Below are 22624 nucleotides of genomic sequence, written 5' to 3'. Positions count from 1 at the left end.
CTCTCGGCAGACAAGGGCAATGCTACGGTCATCATGGATAAAGATTCATACAACAACAAAATCCTGGACCTTCTTAATGATGGGAGTTACTCCAAAATTAAAAACGATCCCACTAAAAGCCTAACGACGAAAACCAACAGTATCATCACGAGTTCGACTTCCCTAATCGAACCAAGCAAACGCCCCTCTCTAAAACCATCGGCTGCAAGACCTCCCAGACTCTATGGTCTTCCCAAAATCCATAAGGAAGGCACCCCGCTACGACCCATTGTGTCGACGATAAACTCTCCTACGTACAAACTAGCCCGTTTTCTATCAGATACTCTGCTCCCTTTCACAGGCAAGACCTCTTCGGCAGTACTCAACTCAACCCAATTAGTCTCTATGGTTAAGGACATGGTACTATCTCCTGATGACATCCTCGTCAGCTTTGATGTAGTATCTTTGTTTACCAAAGTCCCAGTACCGGACACCCTAACAATAATTGAGGACTTAGTCCAACATGGATTGAATTCTGATGCACCTGCGCTGGTTAGGCATTGCCTCACCAACACCTATTTTACCTGGAATGGCACCTTCTACAAACAGAATGAGGGTACCCCTATGGGCTCCCCTTTGTCACCAGTTATAGCCAACATGTTCATGGAAAAGTTTGAATCAGACGCCATCCAGACATCCACCCTACGTCCTTCCCTGTGGAAGAGGTATGTGGATGACACTTTCGTCATCTGGCCACATGGCCTCCCAGCATTGAACCACTTCTTGGACCACATCAATTCCAGACACCCATCCATCAGATTCACCATGGAAGTGGAGAAAGACGGTAAACTACCATTCTTGGATATTCTGTTTGAGAGGAGGCCTGACGGATCCTTGGGACATTCTGTCTACAGAAAAGCCACCCACACAGATTCCTACTTGAAACCGGATTCCCACCACCACCCATCTCAAAAGAATTCTCTCATCAAAACGCTATACCACAGAGCCCATGGCATTTCTGACAAACACCACCTGACTGGTGAATTAAGACATGTACATCGGGCCCTCAGGATGAACGGATACTCTGACCGTACTATCAGCCAAGCTGTCTCTCCCACCACACAGAAACAGCCACATGAAACTCCGACCAAAACCATCACGTTACCATACATAGCTGGCGTGACCAAAAAGATCTCCAAAATTCTAAACAAACATAAGATCCAAGTCCGATTCAGTACAGTGCATAAAATCCGTGATCTGATTCCATCTGTGAAGGATGTCGTTCCTGACTTACAGTATCCTGGAGTCTACAAATTGAGTTGCATTTGTGGTGATCGCTACATTGGAGAAACGAAACGTCATGTTTCTGATCGTGTCCGCGAGCACAAGTCAGATCTGAAACACGGCAGAACTGATTCTTCTGCCGTTGCCGATCATTGCTACAACTCGGTGGGCTCTCATGCAATTGTCTTTTCCGAGACCAAGGTTCTCTGCAAACCTCCCGGCTACCATCAAAGGTTTGTACACGAAGCCATACAAATATACAAACACAGACATAATTTCAACCGTGATGATGGGTACAAACTTAGTAATCATTGGAAAGATGTTATCAACCACGCAAAAAAGACTTAATTACAATTTTTTGGACCATCTTATCTGACAGGCACTATTTTACTTTACTTTACCGAGTGTTAACATCCCCAGTTATTTTTTAACAGTACTCTCTTCATTGTTCAGCCAGCATTGGTATTAACATGGGCTTCCCTCCCCCTCTCTGCCCATTGTGTTGGCGTGTGCGGCAGTTGGCCGCTTGCGCACAATCGCTTGCACGCCGTCGCCCACCCTTTTGGCCTCGCCCCCCCTCCCTCCCGATACGTTCCATTCATTGGCTACCATAGTCTGATGAGCTCCCCCCTCCCTCTCCTCCCCCCCTCAACTCGCTTTTAAGGGATTACATCTTGAATCATTGCCTCACTTGATGCAGCTAATCTGGCTGTGACGGTCCCACCTGATGACGGAGACTTGTGTTGCCTCCGAAACGTCGTGATTTTTGATTTTATTTTATTTTATTTTTATTCATTTTGATGTTTTACCTACGTGACTTTACCGAAAAAACCTAAGAAGATGATTCCTTGCAGTCACGAATGCTTCAAATCTAGAATTAGTGATGTACACTCGTGTGTGTGTGTGATAGTGTAGTGATGTACATTCGTGTGTGTGTGATAGTGTAGTGATGTACACTCGTGTGTGTGTGTGATAGTGTAGTGATGTACACTCGTGTGTGTGACAGTGTAGTGATGTATACTCGTGTGTGTGTGATAGTGTAGTGATGTACACTCGTGTGTGTGTGTGTGTGGTGTAGTGATGTACACTCGTGTGTGTGTGATAGTGTAGTGATGTACACTCGTGTGTGTGTGAGATAGTGTAGTGATGTACACTCGTGTGTGTGTGTGTGTGATAGTGTAGTGATGTACACTCATGTGTGTGATAGTGTAGTGATGTACACTCGTGTGTGTGTGTGTGATAGTGTAATGATGTACACTCGTGTGTGTGTGTGTGTGTGATAGTGTAGTGATGTACACTCGTGTGTGTGTGTCATAGTGTAGTGATGTACACTCGTGTGTGTGTGTGATAGTGTAGTGATGTACACTCGTGTGTGTGTGTGTCATAGTGTAGTGATGTACACTCGTGTGTGTGTGTGATAGTGTAGTGATGTACACTCGTGTGTGTGTGTCATAGTGTAGTGATGTACACTCGTGTGTGTGTGTGTGATAGTGTAGTGATGTACACTCGTGTGTGTGTGTGATAGTGTAGTGATGTACACTCGTGTGTGTGTGTGATAGTGTAGTGATGTACACTCGTGTGTGTGTGATAGTGTAGTGATGTACACTCGTGTGTGTATGATAGTGTAGTGATGTACACTCGTGTGTGTGTGTGATATTGTAGTGATGTACACTCGTGTGTGTGTGATAGTGTAGTGATGCCCACTCGTCTGTGTGTGTGATAGTGTATGTACACTGTGTGTGTGTGATAGTTTAGTGATGTCCACTCGTGTGTGTGATAGTGTAGTGATGTACACTCGTGTGTGTGTGTGATAGTGTATGTACACTGTGTGTGTGTGATAGTGTAGTGATGTACACTCGTGTGTGTGATAGTGTAGTGATGTACACTCGTGTGTGTGTGTGATAGTGTAGTGATGTACACTCGTGTGTGTGAGATAGTGTAGTGATGTACACTCGTGTGTGTGTGATAGTGTAGTGATGTACACTCGTGTGTGTCTGTGCGTGAGATAGTGTAGTGATGTACACTCGTGTGTGTGTGTGATCGTGTAGTGATGTACACTCGTGTGTGTGTGTGATAGTGTAGTGATGTACACTCGTGTGTGTGTGAGATAGTGTAGTGATGTACACTCGTGTGTGTGATAGTGTAGTGATGTACACTCGTGTGTGTGATAGTGTAGTGATGTACACTCGTGTGTGTGTTATAGTGTCGTGATGTACACTCGTGTGTGTGTGTGATAGTGTAGTGATGTACACTCGTGTGTGTGACAGTGTAGTGATGTATACTCGTGTGTGTGTGATAGTGTAGTGATGTACACTCGTGTGTGTGTGTGTGTGGTGTAGTGATGTACACTCGTGTGTGTGTGATAGTGTAGTGATGTACACTCGTGTGTGTGTGAGATAGTGTAGTGATGTACACTCGTGTGTGTGTGTGTGTGATAGTGTAGTGATGTACACTCATGTGTGTGATAGTGTAGTGATGTACACTCGTGTGTGTGTGTGTGATAGTGTAATGATGTACACTCGTGTGTGTGTGTGTGTGTGATAGTGTAGTGATGTACACTCGTGTGTGTGTGTGTCATAGTGTAGTGATGTACACTCGTGTGTGTGTGTGATAGTGTAGTGATGTACACTCGTGTGTGTGTGTGTCATAGTGTAGTGATGTACACTCGTGTGTGTGTGTGATAGTGTAGTGATGTACACTCGTGTGTGTGTGTGTCATAGTGTAGTGATGTACACTCGTGTGTGTGTGTGTGATAGTGTAGTGATGTACACTCGTGTGTGTGTGTGATAGTGTAGTGATGTACACTCGTGTGTGTGTGTGATAGTGTAGTGATGTACACTCGTGTGTGTGTGATAGTGTAGTGATGTACACTCGTGTGTGTATGATAGTGTAGTGATGTACACTCGTGTGTGTGTGTGATATTGTAGTGATGTACACTCGTGTGTGTGTGATAGTGTAGTGATGTACACTCGTGTGTGTGTGTGATAGTGTATGTACACTGTGTGTGTGTGATAGTTTAGTGATGTCCACTCGTGTGTGTGATAGTGTAGTGATGTACACTCGTGTGTGTGTGTGATAGTGTATGTACACTGTGTGTGTGTGATAGTGTAGTGATGTACACTCGTGTGTGTGATAGTGTAGTGATGTACACTCGTGTGTGTGTGTGATAGTGTAGTGATGTACACTCGTGTTTGTGAGATAGTGTAGTGATGTACACTCGTGTGTGTGTGATAGTGTAGTGATGTACACTCGTGTGTGTCTGTGCGTGAGATAGTGTAGTGATGTACACTCGTGTGTGTGTGTGATCGTGTAGTGATGTACACTCGTGTGTGTGTGTGATAGTGTAGTGATGTACACTCGTGTGTGTGTGAGATAGTGTAGTGATGTACACTCGTGTGTGTGATAGTGTAGTGATGTACACTCGTGTGTGTGATAGTGTAGTGATGTACACTCGTGTGTGTGATAGTGTAGTGATGTACACTCGTGTGTGTGTTATAGTGTCGTGATGTACACTCGTGTGTGTGTGATGGTGTAGTGATGTACACGTGTGTGTGTGATAGTGTAGTGATGTACACTGTGTGTGTGAGATAGTGTAGTGATGACTGCGGTGTGTAGTAAACATCGCCACTGGGGACAAAGGCGGTCGGGCGTGGTGCTGGCCACCCACCCCTTCATTAGGAGCTCGCTAACAGCACTTGCCCCAACAGTCTGTTAAGGCCATACGAGGGGTCTTTGTCTATCAACTTATTGGTATTTATTGATACGTATTCTTTTGTAATTAACTTGTTGTTGCCCGTGTAGTGATTTAGGGTATGCCTTGGTCTGGCTGTCGAATAAACACTAAAGTTTCCTTTGATTCTGAGAGCTTCAGGCTGTAACACTGAACCCTAAGAATCCTCAAGGCATCTGAGTCTGGACCTTTTCAGCCTCAAGTACAGTACTCTAATAATGAAATCCTAAAAATCTTTGGCATAATAGCGTGTGTGTAAAATACACTCACACGCAGGATAGCAACAGCTTCCTGACTCGATCGTACACACACGTGTGGTGTTATTAGAGCCCATGTAAGAGTGATGTACACTCGTGTGTATGCAGTGCCGGATTATCCTAGTAGCAAAAGTAGCTACAAATGCTACGGGCCCGGGCACTTTCGAGGGCCTCGCGCTAAATGCTTTCAAGCTGTCAATTCTGCTTCAGTGATTCTGCACTTGCTCTATTACTATAGTACTCTACTACCCTTAAACTTTTATGAACGACTGGGTGTTTAAGGTTAGCGATTTGTCGTTTTATCTGGCTGTATAGGAAATGAAAAGATTAAAATTACTTTACTATGCAAGTTAGACATATGTATTTTAATTTTTACGTGTATATTTTTTATTTAGAGACTCTTTATAACATATGCTACAGGCTCCGCACTAGCTTAATCCGGCACGGCACACGTGTGGTGCGAATAGAGGCAATGTAAGAGTGATGTACACTCATCTGTGTTTGTGTGTGTGCTATATATTAATGTATAGGTATATTGATACATGTTTTATTGTAATTACCTTTTTGCCTGTGTAGTGCTTTGCATGGCCAACCAAGCTTAAGCGTTGGTCTGGCTTTCTGATAAAAATCTGAATATTAACACAGAATCCTGAAGGTGCCTTTGATTCTGTGTGAGTTTCAGGCATTAACCATAAACCCCAAGAATATTTAAGGTGTCTTGAGTCTGGATCTCCCAGCCTCAAGATAAGCTACGAATGGACGCATCTGTTACATTGGAATGGACACTTCACCCATTCCTTATTCATCATTTCTAAATGAATCAGAATGTTCACGATTTTACTGAGAGGCTCTCATCCCTTATCAATTTCTCGTGTGATAACACGTCATATAACAGCCACACTCGACCTCTATGAGCAAGTGTGGGGGAGAGCAGGTGGGAGTGCTATTGGACATCTGAACTTGACAATGAAAAGCAGCATAGCGTGTGTCCAATCAGGGAAAGTTTTCAATCAGTGGAGTGGCACCTATTGTGTTAAATTGTTCAGATACATAAACACTGACAAATTCTGACAAATCTTCCGATAAGCACAGTTGGCTCAGTATTTTGCAAAATAATTTTAACATATATACACACATACATAGTGACTCACAGACACCCAGCCGCATATAGACCCGCAGAGACTCATCGATTAGCACGGTTGGCTACGTACAGTGCAAAACAAGTTCAACATGCATACATATGTAGAGGAGTAGTATGGAGACGTGACGTCATGCGCGCGGTGAGGCGCGATTATGTCATGTCACCTCGGGGTACTTAAGGGGGATCGGGTTGACGTAAGCGGGGTCATTGTTGGAGCCCGGGATGGAGAGTGTCTGAAGAGATAGCCAGGGGTAGGGCTGAGAGAAGTCTGCAAGAGCCAGCTAGGTTTATGTGGAGTGCTGCTCTCCTCGGTCGGGCAGTGTTGGTTCAGCCCCCGTCCCAACTCGAGTGAGAGAACCAAGAGATAGCCAAGGCTAGCAGCAGATAGAGCCAGAGGTCCGCGTGAAGGGCCGAGTGTAGGGACACCTACCTCTGGTGTGTAGTGTTATCCCCTTGTGTTAATAAACTGGCGTAAGCCCTTACTAGCAATTCTGCCTCCCGAGTCTTCATACACCACACAACACATACAAATGAGATTTAACAAAAGCTGAAAAGTGCGCAAATAAGGATGGAGAAGTACACACTTGTAATATAACTGACAGACAGAAACAGGAGCCCGTGCAGAAGGGAACACAGGCAAATTAGATAGCATAATATAAGCTACTAAGAAGACTACGTAAAAAAACTTGCATTCATCAATAAGAGTACCTTAAAAGTAAAAATATAGTCGTGAACGTGTATAAATATGCGTGTGCTCTGAATAATCTGTTGAGTTGTTTTGTTATTTGTGATTGTGCACCAATGCCGACATGGCGCCAGCATCACCAAACCATTTGGTAAGTAAAAAAAAAGTAGGGGTGCTAGAGAATGGCTTGATGCCGACATCACAAGAGATTAGTGCCCGAAAGATGTGGTCACTACTTGAGCATATTGGCACTACTGATAACAAGAGGAAAGTGGAAACAAATTACGAAATATGCAGTGGACACCTACTTCGGGCTATCTGCCAATGGATCGTGATGATGATTGAGTCAGAGACTCAGAGACTCAGTGATCCATAGAGACTCACAGATCCAGAGATGTATGGAGAGCTATAGATACTCCTTGAGACTCGTAGATACCAACTGAGACTCGTAAAGACCAATTAGGGATTCATAGACTCATAGAGGAAGACCTATCACAGAATGAGACAAGAGATTGGTGCCAGAAAGATGTGGCACTACTTGAGAATATTGGCACAAGACAGAGGAAAGTGGAAACAAATGACCAAATTTGCAGTGCTCAGGCGGGACACATCGCCAGAACGGACGAGGTCTGGTGGTCGACCCTAATGATGGAGTGGCAGCCAATGGTGAGTGCTTGCCCGAGAGATGGAGCGACGATGTGAGCGCATTAAGATAAAAGGTGCTCTAGATATGTAAAATGAGATGTGGAGTAGCTACATTATGACTTGTGGAGGCATTCATCCAGCAGTGGATAGATCATGAATGATGATGAGGGTGTTGATGTCATTACTCCCGTGCGACAGAAGCTGAGTTGTCTACGTTATTGAGCTCCACTCTACCTCCACCACTGATATCGATGCCCTCACCCCTGGTTGAGAGTTAATTGAGTGCCATGAGTTGTGAGGATTGGATGTGTTGTTCAGTAATTGGAGATTAAGCTAAGGCTAGACTCATCCCACTTGAGGACATTGGCTATCCTGGATAGGAGTTAGAAATGGGGCTTGAACCCAGGGCCCTGCTATTTGGGCTTGGCTGCTTCAACAGCACAGGCCTCCCCTTTACACTGAGCCAGGTTTGATGAACTCATTGGGGGAATGATGATAAATACCATCTGCCACAAGCAAAAACCAATATATGTCCTCATTTATTTGTGTGTTTCTATCTTTTGGTCTGTCTCCTTGGCACAGTAGGGGGCACAGGTGGTACATCGGCCAGTCATTTCAGTCAGTCGACCCATGGCACCTGGGTTTGTCCTGTGACCTGTCAGCGGGCGTTCGACACTTCACGTGCCCTTAACGTGCACATAGCCTGGCACTAGCACCGTGGTGAAGTAACCACCACTTAGTGACAAATGGCGGTTGCTGTTGTCTCATTCTATATGTCCGTGTATGACCTCTGATTAGCACGGTTGGCTCTGTACAGTGGAAAATAAGTTGAACATACAAACATACATACGTATATTGGCAGTGTGAATGTGAACTCACATGGTGCAGACAGCTTGAGCTTCTCAATGACTCCACTCAGCCAGCTCACGTCACCCAAAGTCAAGTCACTCGGAGGAGCGGGCGGTGGGGGGCGCTCAGTCCTAAGCACACGGGAAGAGAGGACGTCACACGAGCACGTGTCAACACGTAAACAACAAACAGTGCAGACACAGCACTGATACAGCACAGGGTAGATGACTTTAGGCAGAATCCTGCAGGAGGTGGGCTAGGTAGTGTTTAAGTTTATTTAGATTTGTTACACGGTTGGTCGCGCTTAGCCAGTTGCCTGGCTATCTTACAAAGGAGATCCGTGGTGCGTTAGCACGGCAACAACGAAACAAAAACGTCAACGTTGCAGAGAACGAGTACAGGGTCCTTAAGGAATATTGCACAACTATGGACAGAGGAAGATGGATGCGTTTGAAGCACACAATAAATATATACACAGACACAGTGAGACAGGGAGAAGACACTGAAACACTTGCGCTCAGCCACTATGTTGCTAAACTCTGCAATAATACCCTCCCCCTGAATTTAGGTGGCAATAGCCATTCTTACGTAAAGATCTTATACAATGGACTCTGCCACCATGGGGTACAACTTAGATATGCAGTAGCAGAAACCAATATTAGTAGAGACCAACATAGGAGGTTGAACAAAGACATGGACACAGGAGACACACAAAGACCTAGCGAGAGAGAGAGAGAGAGACAGACAGACAGCCATGGGGATAGACACAGCAACACTCGCCGATACATTTCTGGGTTCTTCAAATCCCTCTCTTACTAACGCATTCACATGGTGAGCAAACCCAGCCTCAGCCTGTGTTCGTGCACTAAGGTACCTCTCTGTCTTCTTCATATGGCCCTGTGGAAGAAAAAAGGGACAGAGATTGATACATAATATAAGATAAATTTAACCATTGATAGACAGGAGTGATCAGAGTGTATTATTGTATTGATGTAAAACACGATGAGAATAGAAGGCAGGGGAAGAGCATTCATGGGATGGTGACCAAAAGGAGTAAATTGCGAGGGTATTGAAAGAGATCTTGGATAATAAACAACTTGTTGACAATGTGTTAATGTGATGAAGATGCACACAGAATCTGTCTTTGTGGGCAAGTCATTTCCTTTGTTATCAGTACGTGTGCTGTATGGATAACACGTTTTTCTTCTGATTCCGATGACGTATGTGTACGTCGTAACTTTATCAGCACCAAGGCTTCCACAATGCCATGCAGGAGGGCGTTTGGCACAGTTTGGCGCCCACAATCGCAGAGTGCGGTCGAGTCGCTACCGTTTTCTGCGGTGACTACAATGTGTTTTAAAACAAAGGCGCCATGCCTCTCTGAATAAAATGTATGCTAATTGCTTGCGTGTTCCGATATTAATTGGTGAACGGAACCCACACTGCAACTTGCAGACGTTAAGAGTATGGGAAAGGGTTAACCACCGTATGGTAGGACACTACATTTCTCTTTCTCCTTTCCTCACACTAAACGTCCTTGAAAATGTCTCACTTGGTCTCTATTTACAAGTTCGAAGGTGTCAGTAGCCAGTCACTTTTTGTTCCAAACCTTGGGGCCTGTGCTCGGCAACCGTGGTTGAACACACACACACATAGATGTGTTAATATACGTGAACCCTTTAGCCAGGAGTCTGAGGACTCTGTCAAACTGGGACACTCGCCTAGGCTCTGCGAGCACTCTACCTGCAGGAACGTGAGCGAGTCCCTCTCCTCCTGCAGAGCGTGCAGGCGCATGGCTGCTTCCTGGAGCTCGCTGATCTCGCGCTCGTAATGAGCGATGTTCTCCTCGATCTGGGACAGCAGCTCGCGCCCCTTCACGTCCACGCGGTCCAGAGCTGCCCTCTCGTCCTCATTCAGCGTCGCCCTCATGCGGGTGAACTCACCTGCGATGCGAACCTTGGTCTGGGCCATGGAATCCTGCAAAGGGCGTGTGATGGATTCTATCAATTAACTTTTTCAGAGCCCTATTACCAGGTGGGATAGTGGAGGTAGGTTTGCTACTTTTCCCACAGACTAAACCCAGGCATATTTAATAGTTGGCCCAGGTTTATCTAAACCATGCAGTATAGTGTAATGAAGTTCAAGCCAATACGACCACATTTCATTACAAATCAATTCCTGGTTTAACACGTAGGCTTTCGCGACCAATATCATCCATAAAAGATTTGTTTTGGGTTAGATCGCGTAGATATATAAATGTGTCGTTAAAACCCATCACCACCCGACACAGCCAACAAGTAAGGGTTGTCACGTAAACAGAACATGCCAATTCGTCACTAGTACAGCACACTGGTTTGTTGGAGAGCCAAGCCACAACATTTACAATCTGAGTATGACGTTTCGCCAGTAATTAAAACTAGCTTCATCAGGCGACAGCCAGCTTTGTGGAGAAGTCCACCTGTTTTGTTCCTTATATAGAGGCGTAGATGTGGTGACCACACTTCTGCGCTCTTGCGGTCATTCTGTGTATTGCACATCAGTGTGTTTATTTACTACCCTCCGAGTGTAAGTGGACCGGAGTGAGATGATGTGCCATCCGGCTGACACCTTAAAAGCTCTTTTCTTGACAAGTTTCCTGTGGAAGCTGTCCCTTCGTCTGGCAACGAACGTGGCTCCCGTTGAATTCTTCTTCGCAAAATTGTGGGTCACGTGGTCTTTCCTTATATAGAGTGCCTGGCTCTCCACGTCTAAGCTCCTCCCCCTCCTATAAATACTCTATACCCATATGGTGATCTCTCGCACACTTATTAACTCTCTCCCAGAAAACAATAAATTACAATTATTATTATCCACTGTCCATTTGTACAAAATGTTCGTCACAACAGTGAATGCAGGAACCACTATAAATCAGACACAATGTATACGTTATGGAGATTTAAAACCTGTTTAATTGTATTTCAGTTCGCATGAATGTATCGTGCATTCGTGATTGAGTACCGGTGTCGTACATTTTAATGACAAAGATAATTACGTAATTGCGTCTACATTTGATGACTTCAATGATATCTCTATACGCTTGTTGTTTTGTTGTCACCTGCATAGATTTCCATTGCAAAGCAAATGCTGCTGTAAAAGAGGGCACCAAGTCACCTGGTGGTATAAATAATTTACACAATATAACCATGTTGTGGAGAATATTAATACAAACAGATAATCAGACACGACATCTTCAGATATGTCTCTATGTAAAACTTATGCAAATAAGAAACATCCCATCAGCCCCACAAACTGAGAGTACATAATTTAAGAAGTATTGATTCAGTACAGGAAACTCTGGAGAGGTTCATGCATCATATAATTTTGCGTCTCATTAAGATCCATATACAAAATAGGCTAATTGCCTATAATTTTTGGCAGGTCATCAGCATTGATTCAAGCGAGCCTGACACTGCTAATGGGATACTCCATGTCAAAGCAGGTCCAGAGTTTGCATATACTGAATCAATGGTGATAAAATTATGCATTACCAAATGCAGACGGATCTCTTAAGTAGGCGACTTGTGTGCTTATTGATTGTATTAATAATTTGCAGATCATTATCAATACACCTCTGGATGAAGGCTTCCCAACATCGTGCTAACCAATGAGGCTAGTGTGGCCATACTTAGTTCCTCCTCATTAGGGTTGACAACTTCCCAGGTTTGACTTGGGAGTTGGCTTCAGTGTTCGGGTGGTAAGAATTGATTTCATAATAGAGGGGTTTTTTCCGGTTAAATCATGTAAATATATTAGTGTCGTTAAAACCCGCCACCACCCGATACAGCCAACTAGTAAGGGTTTCTCCACAGGGAATGGATTTTTCGATTTAAAGCTTTCGTGACTGCAGGGATTCATCTTCTTGGTTCTTTCGGTAAAGTCACGTAGAAGGGAAGTAATAAAATAATAAAAATAAAACATAATAAAATGAAATAATTCTCACGACGTTTCGGCTACAACGCAAGCAGCCGTCTTCAGGTGAAGAATGAGACACTACCAAGCTAGGAGCTTATATATAAACTGGGTTGGAGGTGGAAGAGCGCCTTAACAAAAAAGAATGTGCATATGAAGAGGAATTTAGCATATTCATGGAGAATGCGTAGGAGGTGGGCGGGGGGGTTTCAAAGGCATATTATGCCCATGCATTATGCAGGATCAACAGCACCAAGGGGGGGTGCAGGGAGTAGCATTAACAAAGGAAAGGAATGTTATTGATATGTAGCTGCAGTTACTAAACAACCACGTAGAAAACTAAAGTATAAACTACATAAAAAATTAAAGTATAAACTGCATAGCACCATCAGTATACTTACTATACTCTACAATAAGCTGAGTTACTAACTCTAGATTTGAAGCTTTCGTGACTGCAAGGAATCATCTTCTTAGGTTTTTTCGGTAAAGTCACGTAGGTAAAACATCAAAATGAATGAAAATAAAATAAAATAAAATAAAAAATCACGACGTTTCGGAGGCAACACAAGTCTCCGTCATCAGGTGCGACCGTCACAGCCAGATTAGCTACATCAAGTGAGGCAATGATTCAAGATGTAATCCCTTAAAAGCGAGTTGAGGGGGGGAGGAGAGGGAGGGGGGAGCTCATCAGACTATGGTAGCCAATGAATGGAACGTATCGGGAGGGAGGGGGGGCGAGGCCAAAAGGGTGGGCGACGGCGTGCAAGCGATTGTGCGCAAGCGGCTAATTACTGCACACGCCAACACAATGGAGCGATTATGCGCAAGCGGCCAACTGCCGCACACGCCAACACAATGGGCAGAGAGGGGGAGGGAAGCTCTAATACACATGATAGACAAAAGAACGAAAATGCCCATGTTAATACCAATGCTGGCTGAACAATGAAGAGAGTACTGTTAAAAAATAACTGGGGATGTTAACACTCGGTAAAGTAAAGTAAAATAGTGCCTGTCAGATAAGATGGTCCAAAAAATTGTAATTAAGTCTTTTTTGCGTGGTTGATAACATCTTTCCAATGATTACTAAGTTTGTACCCATCATCACGGTTGAAATTATGTCTGTGTTTGTATATTTGTATGGCTTCGTGTACAAACCTTTGATGGTAGCCGGGAGGTTTGCAGAGAACCTTGGTCTCGGAAAAGACAATTTCATGAGAGCCCACCGAGTTGTAGCAATGATCGGCAACGGCAGAAGAATCAGTTCTGCCGTGTTTCAGATCTGACTTGTGCTCGCGGACACGATCAGAAACATGACGTTTCTCCAATGTAGCAATCACCACAAATGCAACTCAATTTGTAGACTCCAGGATACTGTAAGTCAGGAACGACATCCTTCACAGATGGAATCAGATCACGGATTTTATGCACTGTACTGAATCGGACTTGGATCTTATGTTTGTTTAGAATTTTGGAGATCTTTTTGGTCACGCCAGCTATGTATGGTAACGTGATGGTTTTGGTCGGAGTTTCATGTGGCTATTTCTGTGTGGTGGGAGAGACAGCTTGGCTGATAGTACGGTCAGAGTATCCGTTCATCCTGAGGGCCCGATGTACATGTCTTAATTCACCAGTCAGGTGGTGTTTGTCAGAAATGCCATGGGCTCTGTGGTATAGCGTTTTGATGAGAGAATTCTTTTGAGATGGGTGGTGGTGGGAATCCGGTTTCAAGTAGGAATCTGTGTGGGTGGCTTTTCTGTAGACAGAATGTCCCAAGGATCCGTCAGGCCTCCTCTCAAACAGAATATCCAAGAATGGTAGTTTACCGTCTTTCTCCACTTCCATGGTGAATCTGATGGATGGGTGTCTGGAATTGATGTGGTCCAAGAAGTGGTTCAATGCTGGGAGGCCATGTGGCCAGATGACGAAAGTGTCATCCACATACCTCTTCCACAGGGAAGGACGTAGGGTGGATGTCTGGATGGCGTCTGATTCAAACTTTTCCATGAACATGTTGGCTATAACTGGTGACAAAGGGGAGCCCATAGGGGTACCCTCATTCTGTTTGTAGAAGGTGCCATTCCAGGTAAAATAGGTGTTGGTGAGGCAATGCCTAACCAGCGCAGGTGCATCAGAATTCAATCCATGTTGGACTAAGTCCTCAATTATTGTTAGGGTGTCTGGTACTGGGACTTTGGTAAACAAAGATACTACATCAAAGCTGACGAGGATGTCATCAGGAGAGAGTACCATGTCCTTAACCATAGAGACTAATTGGGTTGAGTTGAGTACTGCCGAAGAGGTCTTGCCTGTGAAAGGGAGCAGAGTATCTGATAGAAAACGGGCTAGTTTGTACGTAGGAGAGTTTATCGTCGACACAATGGGTCGTAGCGGGGTGCCTTCCTTATGGATTTTGGGAAGACCATAGAGTCTGGGAGGTCTTGCAGCCGATGGTTTTAGAGAGGGACGTTTGCTTGGTTCGATTAGGGAAGTCGAACTCGTGATGATACTGTTGGTTTTCGTCGTTAGGCTTTTAGTGGGATCGTTTTTAATTTTGGAGTAACTCCCATCATTAAGAAGGTCCAGGATTTTGTTGTTGTATGAATCTTTATCCATGATGACCGTAGCATTGCCCTTGTCTGCCGAGAGGATGACTATATCATCTCTCTTTTTTAGGTCTGCGAGTTCAGAGCGTTCGTTTTTGCTGATGTTACTAGTGGGTTTCTTAGCATTCTTAAGAATCGTAGCTATTTCAGCTCTTGCTACATCCGCATGGATGTGTCCTATGCCTCTGAGGGCTACATCAATCTGGGAAATCATATCCTCTACTGGTATATATCCCACTAAAAGCCTAACGACGAAAACCAACAGTATCATCACGAGTTCGACTTCCCTAATCGAACCAAGCAAACGTCCCTCTCTAAAACCATCGGCTGCAAGACCTCCCAGACTCTATGGTCTTCCCAAAATCCATAAGGAAGGCACCCCGCTACGACCCATTGTGTCGACGATAAACTCTCCTACGTACAAACTAGCCCGTTTTCTATCAGATACTCTGCTCCCTTTCACAGGCAAGACCTCTTCGGCAGTACTCAACTCAACCCAATTAGTCTCTATGGTTAAGGACATGGTACTCTCTCCTGATGACATCCTCGTCAGCTTTGATGTAGTATCTTTGTTTACCAAAGTCCCAGTACCAGACACCCTAACAATAATTGAGGACTTAGTCCAACATGGATTGAATTCTGATGCACCTGCGCTGGTTAGGCATTGCCTCACCAACACCTATTTTACCTGGAATGGCACCTTCTACAAACAGAATGAGGGTACCCCTATGGGCTCCCCTTTGTCACCAGTTATAGCCAACATGTTCATGGAAAAGTTTGAATCAGACGCCATCCAGACATCCACCCTACGTCCTTCCCTGTGGAAGAGGTATGTGGATGACACTTTCGTCATCTGGCCACATGGCCTCCCAGCATTGAACCACTTCTTGGACCACATCAATTCCAGACACCCATCCATCAGATTCACCATGGAAGTGGAGAAAGACGGTAAACTACCATTCTTGGATATTCTGTTTGAGAGGAGGCCTGACGGATCCTTGGGACATTCTGTCTACAGAAAAGCCACCCACACAGATTCCTACTTGAAACCGGATTCCCACCACCACCCATCTCAAAAGAATTCTCTCATCAAAACGCTATACCACAGAGCCCATGGCATTTCTGACAAACACCACCTGACTGGTGAATTAAGACATGTACATCGGGCCCTCAGGATGAACGGATACTCTGACCGTACTATCAGCCAAGCTGTCTCTCCCACCACACAGAAACAGCCACATGAAACTCCGACCAAAACCATCACGTTACCATACATAGCTGGCATGACCAAAAAGATCTCCAAAATTCTAAACAAACATAAGATCCAAGTCCGATTCAGTACAGTGCATAAAATCCGTGATCTGATTCCATCTGTGAAGGATGTCGTTCCTGACTTACAGTATCCTGGAGTCTACAAATTGAGTTGCATTTGTGGTGATTGCTACATTGGAGAAACGAAACGTCATGTTTCTGATCGTGTCCGCGAGCACAAGTCAGATCTGAAACACGGCAGAAATGATTCTTCTGCCGTTGCCGATCATTGCTACAACTCGGTGGGCTCTCATGAAATTGTCTTTTCCGAGACCAAGGTTCTCTGCAAACCTCCCGGCTACCATCAAAGGTTTGTACACGAAGCCATACAAATATACAAACACAGACATAATTTCAACCGTGATGATGGGTACAAACTTAGTAATCATTGGAAAGATGTTATCAACCACGCAAAAAAGACTTAATTACAATTTTTTGGACCATCTTATCTGACAGGCACTATTTTACTTTACTTTACCGAGTGTTAACATCCCCAGTTATTTTTTAACAGTACTCTCTTCATTGTTCAGCCAGCATTGGTATTAACATGGGCATTTTCGTTCTTTTGTCTATCATGTGTATTAGAGCTTCCCTCCCCCTCTCTGCCCATTGTGTTGGCATGTGCGGCAGTTGGCCGCTTGCGCATAATCGCTCCATTGTGTTGGCGTGTGCAGTAATTAGCCGCTTGCGCACAATCGCTTGCACGCCGTCGCCCACCCTTTTGGCCTCGCCCCCCCTCCCTCCCGATACGTTCCATTCATTGGCTACCATAGTCTGATGAGCTCCCCCCTCCCTCTCCTCCCCCCCTCAACTCGCTTTTAAGGGATTACATCTTGAATCATTGCCTCACTTGATGCAGCTAATCTGGCTGTGACGGTCCCACCTGATGACGGAGACTTGTGTTGCCTCCGAAACGTCGTGATTTTTTATTTTATTTTATTTTCATTCATTTTGATGTTTTACCTACGTGACTTTACCGAAAAAACCTAAGAAGATGAGTTACTAACAGCAAGTAATACATTACAATTCTACGTCGTAAAAATTATATAATATGCTTCCATCTAAACTTTATTCTCTTACATCACACGAGCATATACCGTACTATATACTGCCATAGATAAACCCAACATTAAATTATATACTGTATTACTATAAACCACCCTATACTTTATACATTTCAACATAACACTATGTATTATTCTACCCACCCTAATGTGTATCGAAATGGTTTATTACGTCCTTCCAATGATTGCTAAGCCAGAATCCATCTTCTCGGTTAAAATTGTCTCTGTGTTTGTATATGTGGATCGCCTCATGAACGAATCTCTCATGATAGCCAGATGGCTTGCAGAGATTCGTTCATGAGGCGATCCACATATACAAACACAGAGACAATTTTAACCGAGAAGATGGATTCTGGCTTAGCAATCATTGGAAGGACGTAATAAACCATTTCGATACACATTAGGGTGGGTAGAATAATACATAGTGTTATGTTGAAATGTATAAAGTATAGGGTGGTTCATAGTAATACAGTATATAATTTAATGTTGGGTTTATCTATGGCAGTATATAGTACGGTATATGCTCGTGTGATGTAAGAGAATAAAGTTTAGATGGAAGCATACTATATAACTTTTACGACGTAGAATTGTAATGTATTACTTGCTGTTAGTAACTCAGCTTATTGTAGAGTATAGTAAGTATACTGATGGTGCTATGCAGTTTATACTTTAGTTTTTTATGTAGTTTATACTTTAGTTTTCTACGTGGTTGTTTAGTAACTGCAGCTACATATCAATAACATTCCTTTCCTTTGTTAATGCTACTCCCTGCACCCCCCCTTGGTGCTGTTGATCCTGCATAATGCATGGGCATAATATGCCTTTGAAACCCCCCCCGCCCACCTCCTACGCATTCTCCATGAATATGCTAAATTCCTCTTCATATGCACATTCTTTTTTGTTAAGGCGCTCTTCCACCTCCAACCCAGTTTATATATAAGCTCCTAGCTTGGTAGTGTCTCATTCTTCACCTGAAGACGGCTGCTTGCGTTGTAGCCGAAACGTCGTGAGAATTATTTCATTTTATTATGTTTTATTTTTATTATTTTATTACTTCCCTTCTACGTGACTTTACCGAAAGAACCAAGAAGGGAATGGATTCTTTGCTCAACTACAAGTTTCCTACCACCACTCTCCCATTGATATATTTCGGTGCTTCCTCTTAGTACCTTTCACGCGACGGTCAATGGTATAGTGTATAGCAGATTGTATAATAATAAATAGTATAAAAGTGTAATGTTTAATATAATGTATAAGGTAATATGTAGTATCGTAATTGTATAGTGAATATACAGCAGTGTGGTATACAGTAGGGTGGTTAGAATAATACAGTGTAATATTACAACGTATAGGGTGGTGTATAGTAATACAGTATATCATTTAATGTTGGGTTTGTCTATGGCAGTATATAGTACGGGGTAGACCCGTGTGATGTAAGAGAAAAAAGTTTAGCTGGAGGCATATTATATTTTTTGCGACATAGAATTGTAATGTATGACTTACTGTTAGTAGCTCAGCTTATTGGAGAGTATATTTAGTATATTGATGATACTGATGTAGTTTATATTTTAGTTTTTTACGTGGTGGTTTAGCTGCTGCAGCTCCATATTATTAACATTCCTTCCCTTTTATTAATGCTAACCCTACTCCCTCCCTTTGATGCTGCTAATCCTGCATAATGCACGGGCATAATGTGACTTTGAAACCCCCCGCCCACCTTCTACGCATTCCACAAGTAGTGACTAATCCCATATCTGCATTTCCCATAAATATGCTAAATTCCTCTTGATATTCAAATTCCTTTGTCAAGGCGCTCTTTCCCCTCCAACCCAGCTTAAATATACGCTGCCAAGCCTGGTGGTGTTCATTCAGACGTTGTCTTTCTGACAGACCTGTTCTTCACCTGAGGACGGCTGCTTGCGTTGTGGCCGAAACGTCATGAGAATTATTTTATGATGTTTTATTTTTATTATTTTATTATTTCCCTTCTATTTTACTTTACCGAAAGAACCAAGAAGATGAATCCCTGCAGTCACGAAAGCTTTAAATCGAAATTTAGCAAGGGTTGTCATGTAAACGGAACATGCCAATTCACACAATGGACAGGAAGGACAAGATCAAAGGGCTCGCATAATGTACCTTGGCATCTTTAATCCCCCTACCCCACTGCATATCTATCCTCGTAGCTTTTCAGGAGCCCGGAGACACGACACCAACTCAGGTCTGTGTCTAGTGGACAATAACTTTCAGGCAGGACCAGGCGAGACTCCACGGAGTGGGACCACGCTGGCAAGAAGCCCGCGAGATGACACCGTGGGAGCAATCGGCAAGAGCCACGGCGGAGGAGTGCTCACGGAAAGGGGAGGGAGTCTCGTCTCCGCTGAGTTTCCAGCCTCTGTTGGAGGTGCAACTGTGGATGACTGGTGGGTGGAAGTCTGAGAGAATCTGCTCTGTGGGAGGGCTACTGGGTGCCACGGTGGCGAGATGTTAACCACCTCGCCGGGTTTGCAGGACATCGTGGGTTGATCCTGACTCTGACGCCTATTGTATATTTGGAGACTGCGTGTTCCGTGGATTTTTATCTGGGTCCTCTGGGTTTTCCCTCCACATTTAGAATCAACATCACGCGTTAATAGTATTTGGCTGCAATAATTGCCTACGTGATAAGCCCATTCGTTGGACTATCATTTATGACAGCCAGGTAACTTTAGAAAAAAATGGTTTATAGCTCAGTAGCCCTTACCTGGTAAAATAAACATAGATTTGGTTAATAAAAATAACCCATCTTTAACTGCATGCTCTATGAGATGTACGAACTCTGTATAGTATTTTTTTAAGAAAACACTCTTACTACACACTGCCGTGAGTGCACGACCATATTATGGTGTACTCTATGTGAACACGTGCATTCTGATCGGGTGAACCTGTGTGCAGTATTGTCCCTGCTGACCAAGGAGAGTTGTGACCCGGTGATGTTATTGCGAGTAGCACGCTATTTGATTACCACACCCTGCAGGGTAGTTGTTGAGGATCGGGTAATACAATTCTGAAGCCTACGAAGCGTGACAGTGCATGTCAGATCGCTCTACCCCAACCCACAAGTTGCACAAACTGAACCACATTCCAATATCCGCTCCATTTCGTAACGCCAGGCATATCTCTTCAAGGTCGCATCTCGCGTTGTAAAATTTAACCGCCGATTTCTAGTAATATTTTGATCCTAATTGTATTTGTTTTATTTGTTGGTTTTTAATCCAATGCAGTCGTTGCACCATACTGTGCTTGTTTATCTCACCCATTGCAAGTCATTTGAATTAGCCTGAAAAATGCGTTGCAGTCTCACGAGATATGAACTTTTTAAAATAAATGTTGCATTTGTTTAAATATACATTTCAAGCACCCATAGCCATAACACTGCAATATCCTGCACCGTTTTACACATTGACTCAAGACTAACAACATTTCACTTGGATCTACGGAATTTTCCTCACAGGGAGTCACAGACTCCACGCAGGGTGGAGGTCACAGGGTCACAGAGCCCACACGTGTTACCTGCACGTCCTTGTGAGCGGCCTTCATCTGTCCCACGGACACCTCCGCCTTTTTCCTCTTCTCCTCCACCGCTCGCGTCTCCTCTTCGACTCCACTCTGTAAGAGAAGAAGTCACTAGAGGAGATTCCACTCGTTGAGCGGCCCCCTCTCAGCCCCACTCCACACAGCCATCCACTGTGATGGCCAGTAAGTCAGCTTCTACTGACTGAACAGTCTGAAAGGCAAGGGACAGTGGAGAGGGAATTGGCCCACACTGATGATTTACATCCCATATCGTTATACCCAGCGTCTATTAGCTCTAGTTGTGGTATCGTTTGTCTGCACCTGAGTGGTTCTCACTCTATGTATGGCGCCTCACCTTCCGTGTTTCGTGCTCTTTCTCCAGCGTGATGACATCATGTCCTCTATGGTCTCCTGCGATGGTGCAAACCGTGCAGGCCAGGCCCCTGTCCTGCTTGCAGAAGAACCTGTAAGGGTCTCCATGCTGCTGGCATCTTCGCTCCTCCAGGTTGACAATAGGAGCCACCAGGACGTGGTCTATCAACTTGGGGGTTTTCAGATGAGGCTTCAGGTGGGACTCACACAGGGACATCTCACACCTGAGGCAGGTCTTCACTGCAGGAGTCTCCCCATCACCACAGCCGTCACAGAAGACAATTGCGGCCATTCTATCTCCAACTCTGAGCTGCTCCACCAGGTTGGCGAGCGCCACGTTCTTTTTCAGCTGGGGTCGCTCAGGGAAGGCCGCTCGGCACTGCGGGCAGCTGAAGCTGCTCGCTCTCTCCCAGGCACCGTCCAGACACCGGAGGCAGAACGAGTGTCCGCAGCTCAGCGTGGAGGGGCAGTCAAACGTGCGCAGGCAGATGGGGCAGCTCAGCTCACTGTCGACACAATCACTGGGAGACGCGCTCGCCATGGCCCATGGCTTCACTCGGACTCAGTCGCTCGCCGCGGCTCACAGAGGAGCTATCGCAGCAGCAGCTGCTCACACAGCGGAGACGAATAAGGAAATGAACTGACTTCACCTGCAGTTAAGTTATAAATACCTCGAGACACGCCCTGGAATGTTCCACACGGCGGCCGGGCTCACCTGTGTAGACGTGGCGTTACAGTCACGCAGTGTTAGCTAAAACTGATTTTTGTGTTTAGTTTGTTGTCCTTCCCCTGCACTTCCAATTAGCACTGTTGGCTACGTACGGTGTGGAAGAAGTTCAACATACATACATAGCTTTGACCGGTCTCAAGTGATAAAATATTTATACAAACAAAACCCAGCAGCAGCAGCCAGGGACACAGTGATAATGGTTTGTCCCACAGGCTGATTGACCGGCTAGGTCAGGCTGTGTGCATTGCACACAGTGGAACCGCACCTTGTGGAAACATTCTGATGGTAAAGGTTAACTTGTTTTTTCCCCATCTGTGTCTTTATTAATTGTTTTCTTGCAAGGCCTGTTTGTTTAAGCTTCACAGTCTGTAATCGTCTTCCACCTTTATCAACTAATATTTAACTACTGGCTTCATGCATCCTCTGTTCATCTGTCAATTATTTTTTAGTTTATTTATTCCTATGACACCG

General features: G+C 44.4%; 1 protein-coding gene across 3 annotated transcripts in view; it reads right to left on the bottom strand.

The window, feature by feature from the left end:
• The window catches only part of LOC144733091 (E3 ubiquitin-protein ligase TRIM11-like), a 33811-nt gene extending 11773 nt beyond the window's left edge, over window positions 1–22038 (bottom strand). The window contains exons 1-5 of one of the 3 annotated variants that reach the window (XM_078614827.1): window positions 21407–22038; window positions 21049–21144; window positions 10314–10547; window positions 9445–9467; window positions 8601–8701 (exon numbers count right to left, since the gene is read on the bottom strand). In XM_078614827.1, coding sequence (XP_078470953.1) covers window positions 8601–8701; window positions 9445–9467; window positions 10314–10547; window positions 21049–21144; window positions 21407–21964 — 1012 coding nt within the window. In that variant the 5' untranslated portion in view covers window positions 21965–22038. The remainder of the gene's footprint in view (window positions 1–8600; window positions 8702–9444; window positions 9468–10313; window positions 10548–21048; window positions 21145–21406) is intronic. The other 2 variants (XM_078614828.1, XM_078614829.1) reach the window with 2 other exon arrangements.
• Between the last annotated feature and the right edge of the window lie 586 nt (window positions 22039–22624).

This window comes from Lampetra planeri, chromosome 45 (assembly GCF_965212315.1).
Source record: "Lampetra planeri chromosome 45, kcLamPlan1.2.h2, whole genome shotgun sequence".
Classification (NCBI taxonomy): Eukaryota; Metazoa; Chordata; class Hyperoartia; order Petromyzontiformes; family Petromyzontidae; genus Lampetra; species Lampetra planeri.
The sequence above is the reverse complement of the archived record's forward strand: the minus strand, read 5'-3'. Positions and strand labels throughout refer to the sequence as shown.